At 43.2% G+C, this 17123-nt stretch overlaps 1 protein-coding gene across 1 annotated transcript; it reads right to left on the bottom strand.

The window, feature by feature from the left end:
- Positions 1-1154: 1154 nt before the first annotated feature.
- SPRR1B (small proline rich protein 1B) lies at positions 1155-2864 on the bottom strand. The gene is made up of 2 exons (XM_023213763.1): positions 2818-2864; positions 1155-1728 (listed from the first exon to the last, which is right to left on the bottom strand). The coding sequence occupies exon 2, from the start codon at positions 1707-1709 to the stop codon at positions 1440-1442; it is 270 nt and encodes an 89-aa protein (XP_023069531.1). The 5' UTR covers positions 1710-1728; positions 2818-2864; the 3' UTR covers positions 1155-1439.
- Between the last annotated feature and the right edge of the window lie 14259 nt (positions 2865-17123).

Genomic DNA, 17123 nt, shown 5'->3' with positions numbered 1-17123 from the left:
TAATTGGTTTGGTGCTAGGAGGCACTTATGTTTGGATATGATGGTAGATTTTTACCTGCTAATTAAACAAGAAAACCCTTAGGGTAATACAACTTCTAGGGTAATCATTTTTCATATAGGCTTTGTAATTTTAAATAATGCAATCAAGTAAAAATGCCATGATCAAAAGTATCACAATTTCTTGAGTTATATCAATGGCATGTAATTGTTGTATTATTTCATTTTCCATCCTAAGAAAAAGAATCTCTTTTATACTACTGCAGAAAAACTTGCTTTGTTTCCCAGTTACATGCAAAAGCAACCTATATTTCCATCAATATAAACATATATGCACATGTATATGAATACACTGTTGATAATTCTATCTTGTTTAATTTGACTGGAAACATGTTGATACTACAGGGAGATGAGTGAGGGTGGGTTTTACAGTTCTCACTTCCATGGTTCGCACCTACGTGAGAGAAACAGTCTCCAAACTGGATCAGCTTTTGTGCATTACTCTGTGAGGGCTCCAGATCTCGTGTGTGTTGCTGTATATGTGTGTATGTGTGTTTGAATGAGGGGTGGGGTAGGGAGTGAAGTACATCCCCAGGGCACTGCAAATGCCCCTGGCAAGCACTTTAAATCTCCCTTATTCTGTTTCTGGTCCAGAGTTGGCACTCAGAGACTAGAAATGACTAATTGAGATAAAGAGCGGAGTCTGTGCGTCTTTGGAAATCTTGGTTGTAGATATCAGAGAGAAATGAGTGAGAAGGAATGGGTTAGCATATGTAGGAACAACATTACTTGAAATAAACAGCAATTGGCTAATAAGTTAGCAGTCTAAAAGTCAGATTTGGAGGGAAGGCATTCAGGATTAGTGAGTCAGAGTCAGCTTAGACAAGTGCTAACTAAACTCTGGCATGACTCATCGAGTTGCAAGCGGAGAGCCCTGCTCCAACCCTGGATGCCCAAAGCAACAGCCTCTAGGTGGCATTGCACAACTTCCCATAGGCAGCCCAGGAATGCTTGTCGGGGCAGCCCCTCACCCTCCTAGTGCGAGTATCAGATGCCTTCTGGACAAAGCCCTTCTTCACCAACCCATCTCTGTGTACAGCTCCTACTTCATGAGGGAAAGAAATGAAGTTGTAGAGTCAATGACACACAGTCAAAAGTGGAACTGAAAGTGAATTTAATGGGGGTATAAGGGAGCTGAATCATTTGCTTTGATCTTAAGTCTCTCTTCAGATGAATTCTGAGGAGCTGAAAACTAGCTCTGGTACTAAGACCTTCAGCTTCATTCAGAGACTCAGAGTGTACAGGAAACAAAGCTTCATAGCATATTGTTTTTTGGTGGAGGCAGAACGCTAATTGCAAGGCAAATGGGACTCATATGCAGAATGAGACAGGGGATTCAGCGTCTGGTGGCTGGCTCCTCAAGGGCATGGCTGCGGACCACATTACTTCTGCTTGGTCTTCTGCTGGGCTGGTGCTGGAGTGACCGTTGAAGGGCAGGGCTCAGGCACCTTGGGGTGGCAGGGCTCTGGAACCGTGGGCTGGCAGGGTTCAGGCACTTTGGGGTGGCAGGGCTCAGGCACTTTGGGGAGGCAGGGCTCCTTGGTTTTGGGGATGCATGGTTCCTGCGGTGGAGGCTGGCAAGGCTGTTTCACCTGCTGCTGCTGAAGCTGAGGGGGTGGGGGGCAGGGCTGCTTCTGCTGCTGGGAACTCATGCTTCAACAGTGGCTGGTCCTAGAGACAGAACAGATGATTTCAACAGAGAATAACTAGGGAATCAGCCATGGTGAATACCACTTCAAGTCTCTTAAAAAGCAAATGTTCTTCCCCCTTCTTGACCACAAAGAATACTTGATTAATTTCTGAGCCTTTGAAGAAGAGGAACTCAAAGATGATTTGCTCTTGTTCCACTAGAGCAAGGCCTCTCCTGGTGCTCTCTTTCTTCTTACACAGCACAATAACAGGCTTCTAGCAGGAATATGAGACTCATAATACTGGATCATTGGAAATGTGAGGTTATTTGAAAAAAAACCTAATAAATTAAATCTACCCATTCATTTCTGATAAATAGCATGGCTTACCATCTATGGTATAACTCCGACCTCTCTAGAACACTACACAATCCCACCTCTGGCCTAGCTCAAGTGCTCATCTGTCTTAAATGTTTTCCTTGTTCCTGCTCATTCAAGCACTAACGAAACACCACAAATCACTTCATATGGCACTTTTAGGGGCTTCTATAGAGAAAACCTTCCATAAATCTCTGTATTCCCAAACTGCTACGGAACTTGCCTTAATCACCTGGCACTGATGTTACCATTATACATTGCATTTTAGCTCTTATTTCCCGATTAAATTGTATATCATAGAGTACATTTTCTGCTGCTTAAATTATTTCTTTGCAACCAAATTGCCAAATACAGTAAGCTCTCACAAAAGTATTTGTTGAAAGAATAAAATTCTCTGTATTAAAATTATAAATAAGAAGGAATTATAATGTCAGGGAAAGTGCTATGGACCTGGGTTCTAGTCCTTATCCTATGACAAATTTACTATGGATCCTTGACTAAACCAACCTCCTTCTTGCTGACACAGAAAGAGTGAATGGAGAGGAACTGATAATATCTAAAGTCTCTTCAAGCCCACAGTATGATTACTTTTAAAATGAAGATATTCCTAGAGGTTATAATTCAGTTGAACAGTCTGCATGGCTATGACCAAATTCAATAATGAAGAAAAAATATACCAAGAAGGCCAAGGAAACTCTAATAAAAATTAAATACATAGAATGGATGCTAAAGAGTTCCAAGTAAAGAGACTGACCTGGTGTGCAGAGAGGAATACTCCGTTTGATCCCTCAGAACTGGCGTAGTGTTCCCAGCCAACTGGCTTTTTTATGCAGGGAACAAACCCTGCCTCAAGGAAACAGGATCTATCTGGGCTGCTGTGCCTACATTCCTTACCTGTCAGACGTGATTCACCCCTCTTCCCTCATCCACCTGTTGACTCAACTTTTGTGATGAAACCTATGGCACTTGCTGTCTGACAAGGATGTCACCTGGGCTTTATCCCCCTGAGCACCCTTTGCTCCCAGGTGTAGTGTTTACAGGGAGGGTGGTGTGGGCTGAAAGAGAGAGAAGGAAGACATTCTGGGGCTGCTGGAACCAGAAACAGTCCTATCTTCAGCAAGAGTCTAATCCTCAGCACAGGTGACACTTGTAGGGCTGTTTAATATTTGAAGTGAATGCAGAGATAAACAATAGGTATTTCTGGTTCTTCTGGAAGGCCAAAGGCATAGTGACCAGGTGAAAAATAGTAATATTCTGTTAATCCATCACTCAGTATACTCTTGCCTGGTAGGGGAAAGGAGAAACTAAAATGATTCTTTTGGTTCTAAGAAGTCTTTTCTCCAAGGAGGAACTCAGGGTAAATAGCATAAGGGCAGGCTAACCTCTTTCTATGAAGGAGAGTTCTGAGCAGTGAAACTCTGGGAAGAATGGTCACATTCAGAAGCTCTGGAGCAACTTGGCCCTTTTAGTCCATCCGTTTATTCTGTCCATTGTGACAGCAGGCCCTGAAGACCCTGGTTTTCATGGGGAATTCCTTCTCTGCAGCCAACATGGGAAGGAACAAAGGAGCTGGGATTCCCTGAGCCCTTATATCAAAGTTCTCTCTCCTCAAGATAAGATGAAATTTAGGTCACTAATCCAGGCCTACCTGCAGTATACAACCTGTTGCAAGTGTGGTTTTTGGAGAACCCAAACTATCCTTCAAATCCAGGTGTTGGATGGTCACTCCCTCACTATTTTCACTCATCTAAATGTTTGTAGAGCACCTGCTGGCTGCACAGCTGTGTCACCTCTCATGAACTTCAGCCCAGGACCAGCCAGCTACCACCAGAGGTTCCTCTGCTTAGCCACTGTTCTACCTTCCATTTTCACATGATGCCTGGTGTGTAGTAGCTGCTCAGAGAATTGACAATTATAGAATAAATGAATAAATGAATGGAAGGATGGAGAGATGGATGGATGATATTATTTGCAAAGAGACACCAGAGGCTGTTTTGAGAATACCAGGAAATTTTTTATTTTTATTTTTATTATTATACTTTAAGTTCTAGGGTACATGTGCATAACGTGCAGGTTTGTTACATATATATACTTGTGCCATGTTGGTGTGCTGCACCCATCAACTCATCAGCACCCATCAACTCGTCATTTACATCAGGTATAACTCCCAATGCAATCTCTCCCCCCTCTCCCCTCCCCGTGATAGGCCCCAGTGTGTGATGTTCCCCTTCCCGAGTCCAAGTGAGCTCATTGTTCAGTTCCCACCTATGAGTGAGAACATGCGGTGTTTGGTTGTCTGTTCTTGCGATAGTTTGCTGAGAATGATGGTTTCCAGCTGCATCCATGTCCCTACAAAGGACACAAACTCATCCTTTTTTAAGGCTGCATAGTATTCCATGGTGTATATGTGCCACATTTTCTTAATCCAGTCTGTCACTGATGGACATTTGGGTTGATTCCAAGTCTTTGCTGTTGTGAATAGTGCCGCAATAAACATACATGTGCATGTGTCTTTATAGCAGCATGATTTATAATCCTTTGGGTATATACCCAGTAATGGGATGGTTGAGTCATATGGGACTTCTAGTTCTAGATCCTTGAGGAATCGCCATACTGTTTTCCATAATGGTTGAACTAGTTTCCAGGAAATTTTTTATAGGGGAAATCCTTCCTTGCTGCAGGCCTTATGGTATAAGCTGAGAAAAGCTGTAAGAGCTTAGCAAGAGACAGATGTTTCTGTCATTTTACCCACTATGATTTGGCTGTGTTCCCACCCGGCTCTCATTTTGAATTCCCACGTGTTGTGGGAGGGACCTGGTGGGAGGTAATTGAATCATGGGGGGAGGTCTTTCCCATGCTTTTCTCGTGATAGTAAATAAGTCTCAAGACAGCTGATGGTTTTGAAAAAGAGTTCTCCTGTACGAGCTCTCTCTTTGCCTACTGCCATCCATATAATATGTAATGTGCTTCTCCTTGCCTTCTGTCATGATTGTGAGGCCTCTCCAGCCATGTGGAACTGTAAGTCCATGAAACCTCTTCTTGTTGTAAATTGCTCAGTCCCTGTTTTGTCTTTGTCAGCAGCATGAAAATGGACGAATACATCCACATATCTATTTCTCTCTCTCCTTGTTTAAGTAGTCACTTCACTTTGGTCTGTGGCCACTGTCATCACCATGCCTCTTGCATCAGTTGAGCTCTTTTCTAGACTTGGACACAAGCCTCTCCTCAAACCTATTCCCTGTAGACCCTACAAAGGGAATTATAAGCACACTTTGTTCGCAATATGGTGGGATTATCAGGCCCAAGGCAGCCTGCTTCCTGCTTCTCGGTCCTCCATGCCACCAGGGCCAGGACCTGGCTGACATGAACCTCAGCTCTGAGGCTGGGCCCCTGCCTCCCATGTCTTTCCTAGACCCATATGTCTTGGGGGAGCTTTCTTTCAGGATGCTCTTTAGGTGTTGACCTGATGCACAAGCTTGACATATCTCCTCTCCCTCAGTCAGCGCTATTCTCAGTCTAGCTTCTAAACTTTCTCATTTTACTCTTCTGCTGCTTTTTCTAAATTACATTGAATAGCTAGGTGTAAAGACCCCCCAGCTGCTTTTTTTTTCACTATACAAGAAAACTCAGTTTCCTCATCAGTAGTGCTGGATCAGCCACGGATTTACTGGGAAGCCATATGGCTGCTGATTGCAACTAACGTATCCCCATAGTCCTCTGACTTTTATGTCTGTCCTTCTCAGGATGAAAGAACGCTGCTCATTGTTTTTATTAACATCAAAGCCTGACCTTTCTTGGACTTGCTGATTAACTGTACTTGACACCTCATGTATCTCCCTGCAAATTCTCTCTGCCCTGCCTTTTATCCATACACAGTCATATGACTCTTTTCACATAGGCTTGGATGGGCTTTGTGCAGAAGATACCTGATAAAGTTGCTCTGCAGGACCGTACTGCATACCTCTCTCTTCTTGATCTGGGGCTCCTATGATACTGCAGTGCAGGGCACTCATGGAATGCTTGTGTGTGTACCACTGGGAAGTGTGGAGTAGTCAATACCTATGGGCACAGATTTGACAAATGATGATAGTGAGGGAAAGTGAAAGAAGACAATGGATAAATACTTCCTGCCTTCATCTCCAGGACTGTCTAAGAAGTTCTGAGACTACTTCTTAGACATCATCAGAAAGTCCCATCCATGGACTTTTTATGGTTGCATAGTATTCCATGATGTTTGTATATAAATCACATTTTCTGTATTCAGTTCACTGTTGCTGGACATCTTCATTGATTTCATGTCTTTGCTAAAATATGTTCTTTGTGCAATATAGATGAAGCTGAAGGTCATTATCCTAAGTGAACTAATGCAAGAATAAACCAAATACTGCATGTTCTTACTTATAAGTGGGAGCGAAGCATTGAATACACATGGACACAAAGGTTGGAACAATAGACACTCAGGAGTGCTTGGGGGGAGGTGGAAGATGGGAATGTGTTGGAAGGTTACCCGTCAGGTACTGTGCTCACAACTTGGGTGATGGAAATCATTTGTACAGCAACCCTGAGCAAGATGTTATTTACCCATGTAACAAGACTGTATGTGTGCCTCTGGAATGAAGAAGAAGAAGAAGAAGAGGAGGAATAAGAAGAAGAGGAGAAGGAGGAAGAAGAAGAAGGAGGAGGAGGAGAAGGGAGGGGGAAGGAGGGGGGAAGAGGAGGGGTAAGAAACTACTATATGACCCAATAAAAAAAGAGGTAAGACACTCGTTTCAACATTCAATTTTGAAGAGCTTTGTAGTAATTATAATAAAATATTTCAGGAAGAAAGTACATGTTTGAGAGGAACTAACCATTGTTGAGCCATCAGTAGAGCACCTGTATTAGGTACTTTATATTTGAGAAGTGACTGTAAAATAATGATTACAAGTATGAACTCTGCAGCCAGACTTACTGAGTTTTGGTCCCAATTGAGCTATTGGTGACTCTGGGCAAGTTATTTCCCTAACCTGTGTTTCAGTTTCTTTGTACATAAAATGAAGATAGTAGTAGCTATCTCACAGTGTTGCTGGGAGGACTAAATAGGTTAATAACAGCAGAGTGTTTACAAGAGTAACTGGTACAGGGATTGTTCAATAATCATTAACTGACGTCATATATGCTAATTAAGTTACAAAGTCACTTTCTCTCCCTTTTCCCATTATCCAAGGACCTATAAGGCAATGTCTTCGCAATTATAAATGACTAAGTACTAAAATGAAAACAATTATATTGTTACAATCCTAAAATAAGTCAATAAATTTACTGAGCTGCTATTTAAAAAAAGTCCCACGGACTTGACTGTCAGCTGTTCTGATGTGCAAAATGATAATGCCTTCTTGAAGGAATATTCTTTCCTTCTCGTATTTCCCTTTGTCCATTATTCCTCTTCCTTGGGCTTGCATTCCCAAATAAACTTCCTGCCCATGAGGCATTAGTGTCAGGCACAACTTACTGTAGGAATTAAAACAATCATGAAAGAGGCACATAATTCAGGAAGCGGATATATAAACACAATCATTATAAGGATGGAAATCAATGCGCAGAGCACAGAAAGTTAGACAATTCACTGTAAGAAAGTTGAACTTGATTTAAGTTCCTTTTTCGGAGACTCTGGAAAGGTTGATGTGGCTGGGTCTTGTCCTTTCCTCGCTTACCCTGGAATGCTGCATGACAATAAATTCAGGAAAGAACCCTTCTCTGTTTAGCCTCATCCCAGGGAGATCAGAGACTGAAGCTTGGTGAAAAGGCCTTCATCATTTCAGGCTTTGAAGAACATTTGATGGAGGGTCATGAGAGGGAGGATCCATTTGTCTTTGTCATGTTTCCCCCCTACCAGCTTCTGAGACTGCTTTGGGGAATGTGTTGCTGCTGACCAGATGAAGGAGGCTTCAAAGTAGACTCCTTTGGCAGATACTGTCTAGGTGGTTACTGAAGAGGTAGACACTGAGGAGAGACAGTGTAGTTGTGGACAGTGGTGAGGTGGGCTTTGTGAAAACGTGAAAGGCGCTGGACACTGGAAGACTATGTCTCTAGACCCCAGGAAGAGTATGTAACAGGATATGCAGGTAAGATTACAGGAGCTGACTGGCAAGGCTACTGCCAGAAGAACATTATTCTTATTACTTAGCAATATCTGAAAGAAAGGGAGGCAGAGGTTGCAGTGAGCAGAGATTGAGCCACTGCACTCCAGACTGGGGGATAGAGTGAGACTCCATCTCAAAAAATAAAAAAAAGGAAAAACAAATACTATATAATTCATGATGTGAAAAACAGATAGCTATTAAAATGAACACTAACATTAAACAGCCAGAGATAACTAACCACTGTTTATATTTTGCTATATTAAGTATCGGGATTTTTTTATCTTCCATCAACCCACATGCATACACATATATATATATATTAACAAAGACACACAACATAGTAAATGGAATGAATACCAAAAAAAAAATCCACATAAAAATGCTTTAAATCACAATTTTTATACGAGAGATATATTTTCCACAATAAATATGTATTTTTAAAAAGCAGTCCCAAACAATGGGAACAAGCAAGTGCATGACTTTACATTCATAATAGCTGTGTATCATAGAGTCCACTTCCCCACCCAGAATCAGCCTACTTAATTGTGATTGGTCCTGAAATTATCTCTAGACTTTCTATCACAGAATCAGCAGTAATTTGAAGCCACCTCATCATGCGCATACCTAACAGGCCCAAGTGACATCATTCTCTCTTGCCAGTTTGACAACTACTCATCATCTTGTAATGATTCTTTGGACAATTTTTGTCTTATCATTTCCAAATATCTCTGAGGTCTGGCAAAACCTATTTGAAGTACCTGTGTGTCATGCAGGTATAACCTGTCACCAGCTTCACACTTCTTTGATATTATGAACCATGCAACCTGTCAAGAAATGGTTTGTTCCCCGGTGATTACTGTAGCCCTTCAGAAGTTTTGTCATCCTTTCTGCTGTTAGAGACCATTCTACAATATCCCAGAGGCACTCAACACAGACTTGCAAACCTGTTGGTCACCCCTGAAATAAAAAAGAGAAGACTGCAGGAGAGAGTTGGGAGCTGGGAGTCTGAGGAATTATGCTCCAGGGTGATGCAGAAACATAATCTCAGGGTTACCTTAATTAACTTTTTGGTTATCAATTTCTTTAAGAAATGGAGCAACTCTACCAGGTGCTCTTTAAGTCTCCTTTCACTCCTGAGGTTTTATACCTTAATTACCTACTCTTTCCTAAGTTGGTGGCCAGTTATTCACCTCACCTAAATTGTGTAATCCTAATCCCTGCTTAAAACCCACATCTTGTTTGGAATTACTGAATAAATCTGTTTCTGTGGGTTATTCTGAGGGAGAGAAAGAAAAAGAGGGATGGGGGAGAGAAAGAGAGAGAGACCGTATAGTGCCTATTTGTTTGTGTGAGAAAGATATGAATATCCTTGTAGCAGGACGAGCCACAGACAAAACTCCTCAGACACCGAGTTAAAGAAGGAAGGGGTTTATTCGGCCGGGGGCATCAGCAAGACTTCTGAGCCAAGCCCCCCGAGCCGAGCAATTCCTGTCCCTCTTAAGGGCTCACAGCTCTGAGGGGGTGCGTGTGAGAGGGTCGTGATTGATGACGGGGGCTGCATGCACGGGTAATTAGATCGGAACAAAACAAAGTAGGGATTTTCACAGTGCATTTCTATACAATGTCTGTAATCTGTAGATAACAGAACCAATTAGGTCAGGGGTCGATCTTTAACTACCAGGCCCAGGGTGTGGTGCTGGGCTGTCTGCCTGTGGATTTCATTTCTGCCTTTTAGCTTTTACTTCTTTCTTTGAAGGCAGAAATTGGACATAAGATGATATGAGGGGTGGTCTCCTCCCTTGTTCTAACTTCTAGACAAGACTGTAAAATTATGCAAGGGAGGCACTGAGTATCCTCCACTCCCTCTTGCTTCTCCAGCTTCAGGCCTCCCTGTACATGGCGGATACCCAGCAAAAGGTAACATTGCCTGAGCCAATGAGAGTAGAGCTTGTGTGAGTGATTATGTAAGTGTGTGACTATTTAAAATGAATCTGCCTTTTAGTGAGTGTGTGTATGTGTATGTCTATATGTGTTGGGTATCTGGAAGGCAAAATCAATAAAGAAAAATAGAATATCAAGTTCAAATATGTAGGGGTAAAGTTTTCTAGGAATAGACAGGAAATTAGTGGGAAGGATACTAAGGATTAGAGGTGGCCTGGAGCAGGCACCATGGAACCCAGGCATGACTTAGTTCAGTGCAAGAGGAGAGCGTGTGGCTTCCCAAAGTGACAATGTCTATGCACCATCACAGAATGCCCATTGCCATTCCAGGAACACCCCCAAGTGTACCCCCCCACACACAGAGAAACGTACAGTACTGGGTTTAGATAGATGACTTCTACACCAAATCCTCTGTCTCTATAGGTCCTAACTCACAGTGGGGAAACAAGGAAGGAGGAAGATTCAGTCAACGACAGACACAGCCAAGACTGCAATTAAAAGCAATTTAATGAGGGATACATACATTTCTTTTCATTCCAATCTTCAGATGAACCCTGAGCAGCTGAAGACCAGAAAAACCATTAAGACTTTCTGTTTAACTCAGGGGCTTAGAGAATTCTTCAGAGTGTGTGAACAAAAGCTTCATAGTACGTATTTTTAGGATACAAATAAGAGAGAAACTATGACTTGGGGTGACAATGTATTGGTTACAAGGTCTGCAGACAATTAAGACACAGAAGCAGATGGGAAGAGGGTGTCCAGCATCTGGTGGTCGGCTTCCCAAGGGCTCGTCTGTGCACCACATTACTTCTGCTTGGTCTTCTGCTGAGCTGGGCCTGAAGTGACTGTTGAAGGATGTGGCTCTGGTACCTTGGTGTAGAGTGGATCAAGGGCCTTGGTGCAGCCTGGCTCAGGGACCTGGGTGCAGCCTAGCTCTGGAATCTTGGTGTTTCCCGGTTGTGGAAACTTTGGGTAGCCTGGCTCCTTGGTTATGGGAACAGAAGATTCCTGAGGGGGAGGCTGACTGTGTTGTTTCACCTGCTGCTGTTGAAGCTGAGGGGGTGAGATAAAGGGTTGCTTCTGCTTGTGGGAACTCATGCTTCAAAGGATGCTGGACCTAGAGACAAAAAAGTAGATTTAGTGCTTTGATTAAGTAGGAATGAAGCCAAATTCAATGCCAAACATCTTATTGCATGTCCCCAGAGGAGTGAGAACTTTGAACTCCTGGGCTCTTCTCTTTCTTCCTGTTTTCTGAATTTAGTATCAAAGGAAACTCTGATGATCCCCATGCAGTTTCAAAGGGAGAGAGCTAAAGTTGATTTGTTCTGCTCCATGTAAATCGTGTCCTCTAAGCTTCCATTTTTCCTGGTATATCTAAGAGCATAAACTAGCGAGGGAGCCTAACAAGCCTTTGAGGACTGATGGGAGGCCCCAGATTTGCAATAATTTGGAAAGGTCAATAGTCTGAAGTCTACTCAGTCATGCCTACCTTATGCAGTGCCATAGTTCTCATAGGAAAACTCCATCTAAACCTCCTCCTGAGGCCCATATGATCCAGCTGTGACCCTGTTTTCACATGGTGCCCACTGCACATTTTTTCTGGAAGGCTCTCCACGCTGACACTACTTGTCCGCACCTGCCCACTCCTCGTGGCTGTCCTCCCTGATGGTCTCATTGTAAGATTCTCCCTGGGCCTGAAGGCTTAAGGAGGTGAATAACTCCTCCCTTCTCAGGGCCAGTCCCAAGGCGCAAGGCCACTTGCGTCAGCAGTGTGCGTCAGCAAGATAGCAGAAGCAGGAAGAGAGGTGGCTGGAGGACACCTACCCCAGCTGGAAGAAGGCCAACCCAGGCTGGAAGACACGTACCCCTGAAGATCCTGAAAGAGGCCATCCAGGTACAACGTAGCAGTTGCGTCAGCTAGGACACTTCCTGTTTACAGGAGACTATAAAACCTTTGCCCCGTCCTCACTTGGGGCTGATGCCATTTTAGGCCTCAGCTCGCCTGCACCCAGGCGCTCATTAAAACAGCATGTTTTGTCACATGTTGTCTGTTGGCATGTTCTTGGGGTTCGAAATGATACAAGAACCTTACACTCATTTTCCTTATTTAGCCACAGCATGGCACATGATTTGTCCTCTCTACTATCACTCCCCATGCTGTATGTTTGCCAATTTTGTGCATGTGTTATGTTCTCTGATAGATCATAGGTTTGTGTAGCAAGGAAGAATTTAACTTTTTTTTTTTTCTTTTTAAGAAATGGGGTCTTGCTATGTTGATAGGCTGGCCTCAAACTCCTGGGCTCAAGTGATCCTCTAGCCTCAGCCTCCAATGTTGGTGGGACTACAGAATGTGCCACTGCACCTAGATTTAAGTTTTGAACATCCAAATTGCCTAGTGCAGTGCCTTTGATGCTGACGATTCTCAAAATCATACAGATGATTAAAATATCACTAAAAGTGCCCTGGGCATGGAGTCTAATTCATTCCTCCTGCTCAAGGAATGACACTCTAAAATAAATCACTTCCCAGTTCTGAGTCTCTGTCCCACAGCTGTAATCTGAGTGGGAAGTCAAGAAGAACTGCTTTAGTATTCTTAAGGACAAACTGCAAATCCATTTCAAATAACTATAGCCTTAGGGTTGCAAGGAGACTCCAATCCAAATAAGATACAATTAAGTGAATATTAAGCAGTTTCGGGTGGGAAGTCTTACCTCAGAAGATTGAGCTCCCTGGCCTCTCAGGTCTGGTTAGGAGTCTCTGGCCAACTGGGCTTTCATAACCCCTGCTATAAGGAAGTGGATTTGGGGAGGGCTGCTTTACCTTCATTCCAGCTGTGAAACCAGACAGGTCTCAGTTAATTTAGAAAGTTTGTTTTGCTAAGGTTGAGGATGCATGCCCATGACACAGCCTCAGGAAGTTCTGAAGACATGTGCCTAAGGTGGTCAGATCACAGCTTGGTTTTATACATCAGACATCAATCAACACATGTAAGATGAATATTGGTTCGGTCTCAAAAGATGGGACAACAGGAAGCAGAGAGGCGGGCTTCCAGATCATAGATAGATAAGGGACAAATAGTTGCATTCGTTGAGTTTCTGATTAGCCTCTCCAAAGGGGGCAATCAGATATGCATTTATCTCAGTGAGCAGAGGATTGACTTTGAGTAGAATGGGAGGCAGGTTTGCCCTGAGCAGTTCCCAGCTTGACTTTTCCCTTTAGCTTAGTGATTTGGGGGCCCTAAGATTTATTTTCCTTTCATTCTTCCCCCTTTTTCTTTTGAAAAATCTTTTGGAGAAAGTGTTTTAGAAGAAATTGAGTCTCTGTTTCCAGGTTTCATCTGATCTATCATGGCTAGGATGGTTTATTCCTAGATGGGTAAGTCCTGAGCTATTAGGAAAGCTCATTTTAGCAGGTTGTGAAATCTCATGTCATATGAAGAGAAAATAGGGGGAGGAAGGGAGAAAAACAAACAAAAGGAAAACCCTGGAAAATCGGTATAGGATACATTACTCTGAAGTCCATACATTAGTAGGCAGTTATGAAAGTGGCTTATATATGTAAATAGGTTGCTGTTATTTTCTTCCGAAGTTTAAGTTGTCTAGCTTCAGTTTGTAGGGCTTTAAGAAAGCACAGCTTAGTTTTCAGTGACTCCCAATTAGGGAAAATGCAGGGAAAAAGAAGGAAAAGAATTGAAAACATTATTTTGAAGACTTGTAGCCAAGAAAATTAGAATTTGGGCCAAACTGTAGAAAATAATAACAGTTGAGGAACATTAGGCAAGACTGGAATCTAACAACAGGTATACTGTAATTTTTGAAGCATAATAAGGATACTTAATTTTCCAAATATTAAGTCCTAATAAAAACAGCATGAAGTCAATTAAACTTGTTTTTCAAAATTTTATAAACCATCTATAAAATTTTAATCTTGACCGTAAGATATAACTTCCAGAAACCTTTTATATCTTTATGACATTTATTAAGGAGTCAGTTAATGCCTTTACCTTTTTATGCAGCTTGCCCCTTTGTGTTTTTTAATTGGGGCATTTAGCCCATTTACATTTAAGGTTAATATTGTTATATGTGAATTTGATCCTGTCATCATGATGCTGGCTGGTTAATTTTGTGGACTTGTTAATGTAGTTGCTTCATAGTGTCATTGGTCTGTGTACTTCAGTGTTTTTGTAGTGGCTGGTAATGGATTTTCCTTTCCATGTTTAGTACTTCCTTCAGGAGCTCTTGCAAGGCAGTTCTGGTAGTGATGAAATCCCTCAGCATTTGTTTGTTTGAAAAGGATTTTATTTCTCTTTCACTTATAAAGCTTAGTTTGGCTGGATATGAAATTCTGGGCTCCCAATCTCTTCTGGCTTGTAGGATTTCTCCTGAGATGTCCGCTGATAGTCTGATGGGCTTCCCTTTGTAGGAGACCTGGCCTTTCTCTCTGACTGCCCTTAACATTTTCTCCTTCATTTTTTTGACCTTGGAGAAACTGAAGATTATCTGTCTTGGGGCAGATTTTCTTGTGGAGTATCTTATTGGGGTTGTCTGGATTTCCTGAATTTGAATGTTGACCTGTCTTGGTAGTTTGTGGAGATTCTCCTGGATGATATCCTAAAGTGCACTTTCCAACTTGGTTCCATTCTCCCAGTCTCTTTCAGGTACTCCAATCCGTCATAGGTTCTGTCTTTTACACATCCCATAGTTCTCGGAGGTTTTATGGATTCGTTTTCATTCTTTTTTCTCTAATCTTGTCTGCCTGCCTTATTTCAGCAAGGTAGTCTTCAAGCTTTGATATTCTGTCTTCTGCTTGGTCAATTCAGCTATTGATACTTGTGTTTGCATCATGAAATTCTGGTGCTGTGTTTTTAAGATCAATCAGGTCATTTATGTTGCACTCTAAACTGGTTATTCTAGTTAACAGCTTCTGTAATCTTTTATCATGGTTTTTAGCTTCTTTGCATTGGTTTAGAAGATAATCCTTTAGCTCAGTGAAGTTTGTTAGTACCCACTTTCTGAATCCTATTTCTGTCAGTTCATGCATCTCAGCTTCAGCCCCATTCTGTGCCCTTGATGGAGAGGTGTTGTGATCATTTGGAGGAGAAGAGACATTCTGGTTTTTGGAATTTTCAGCCTTTTTGCGTTGCTTTTTCCTCATCTTTGTGGATTTATCTCCCTTTGACGTTTGAGGCTGTTGACTATTGGATGGGGTTTTTGTGGGGTCTTTTTTTTTTTTCTTTTCTTTTTGAGATGGAGTCTCGCTCTGTCACCCAGGCTGAAGGGCAGTGGCGCGATCTCTGCTCACTGCAAGCTCCGCCTCCCAGATTCATGCCATTCTTCTGCCTCAGCCTCCCAAGTAGCTGGGACTACAGGCGCCTGCCGCCACGCCTGGCTAATTTTTTGTATTTTTTAGTAGAGACGGGGTTTCACTGTGTTAGCCAGCATGGTCTTGATCTCCTGACCTCGTGATCCACCCACCTCAGCCTCCCAAAGTGCTGGGATTACAGGCATGAGCCACCATGCCCGGCCTTTGTGGGGTCTTTTTTGTTGATGTTGTTGTTACTTTCTGTTTGTTTGTTTTTCATCTAACGGTCAGGTTTCTTTTCTGCAGGTCTGCTACAGTTTGCTGAGAGTCCACTCCAGACCCTGTTTGCCTGAGTATCACCAGTGGAGGCTGCAGAACAGCAAAAATGGCAGCCTGCTTCTTCCTCTGGAAGCTTCCTCCCAGAGGGGTACTGACCTGATGCCAGCTGGAACTCTCCTGTGTGAGTTGTCTGGCAACAGCTGTTGTGAAGTCTCACCCAGTCATGAGGCATGGGATCAGGGACCTGCTTAAGGAAGCAGTCTAACTGTCCCTTAGCAGAGCTGGTGCACTGTGCTGGGAGAATCCCTCTTGTCCAGATCAGTCGGACTCCTCAGAGCTAGCAGGTAGGAAAGATTAAGTCTGCTGAACCTGAGGCCATGGCTGCCACTTCCCCAGGTGCTCTGTTCCAGGGAGATGAGAATTCTGTCTGTAAACCCCTAGCTGGAGTTGCTGGAATTCCTGCAGGGAGGCCCTGTCTGGTGAGGAGGGATGGATCCAGTTTCCACCTAAAGAAGCAGTCTGGCCATGATCTGCCATTGCTTCTGTGCTATGCTGTGGGGAGTACTGCCCAGTCCAAACCTCCCAGTTTCCTTAGCACTAACAGGGGAAAACCACCAAGCAGAGCTAAAGTAATGGCAGCCACCCCTCCCCGCAGGAACTCAGTCATCTAAGGCATAGTCTAGGCTGCTGTACTGGCCAGCAGGGATTTCAAGCCAGTGGATCTTAGCTTGCAGGGTTCCTTGGGAGTGGGACCTGCTGAGTGAGGATATTTGGCTCCCTGGTTTCAGTCTCGTTTTCATGGGAGTGGATGGTTCTCCTGGATCACTGGAGTTCCACATGCCGTTGGAGTAGGTAAAAACTCCTGCAGCTCAGTACCTGCCCAAACAGCCTCCAATGGGAGCAGCTGCAGTGGGTCTGCCCAGTTTTGTGCTTGAGACCCAAGGCCCTGATGGTGTAGGGTCGTGAGGGGATCTCTTGATTCTTGGACTACAAAAATCCATGGGAAAAGCCTAGTATCCTGGGTGAGTAACAGTCCTTCACCACCTCCCTTGGCTGGAGGAGGGTGGTTCCTTTGTTCTGTGTACCTCCCAGGTGAACCATCACCCCACCTTGCTTTTCCTTGCTCTCTCTGGATCATGCCATCCACCTAGTCAGTTCCAATGAGATGAACTGGGCACCTCAGTTGGAAATGCATAAATCACCCACTTTTTGTGTTTGTCTTGCTGGGAGCTGCAGACTGGAGCTATTCCTACTCGGCCATTTTAGCCCCTCCCCTCCAGTAATTGAATTAAATGTCTGCGGATTAAATTCTCCAATCAAAAGACAGAGACCGGCAAAATGATTTAAAAAACATGATCCAATTATATGCTGTCTAGAAAAAATTCTTTTTAGATTCAATGATACAAATTGGTTGAAA

The sequence above is a fragment of the Piliocolobus tephrosceles genome, chromosome 1 (assembly GCF_002776525.5).
Source record: "Piliocolobus tephrosceles isolate RC106 chromosome 1, ASM277652v3, whole genome shotgun sequence".
NCBI lineage: Eukaryota > Metazoa > Chordata > Mammalia > Primates > Cercopithecidae > Piliocolobus > Piliocolobus tephrosceles.
Note: the sequence above shows the minus strand (reverse complement) of the source record. Positions and strands in the feature narration are given on the sequence as shown.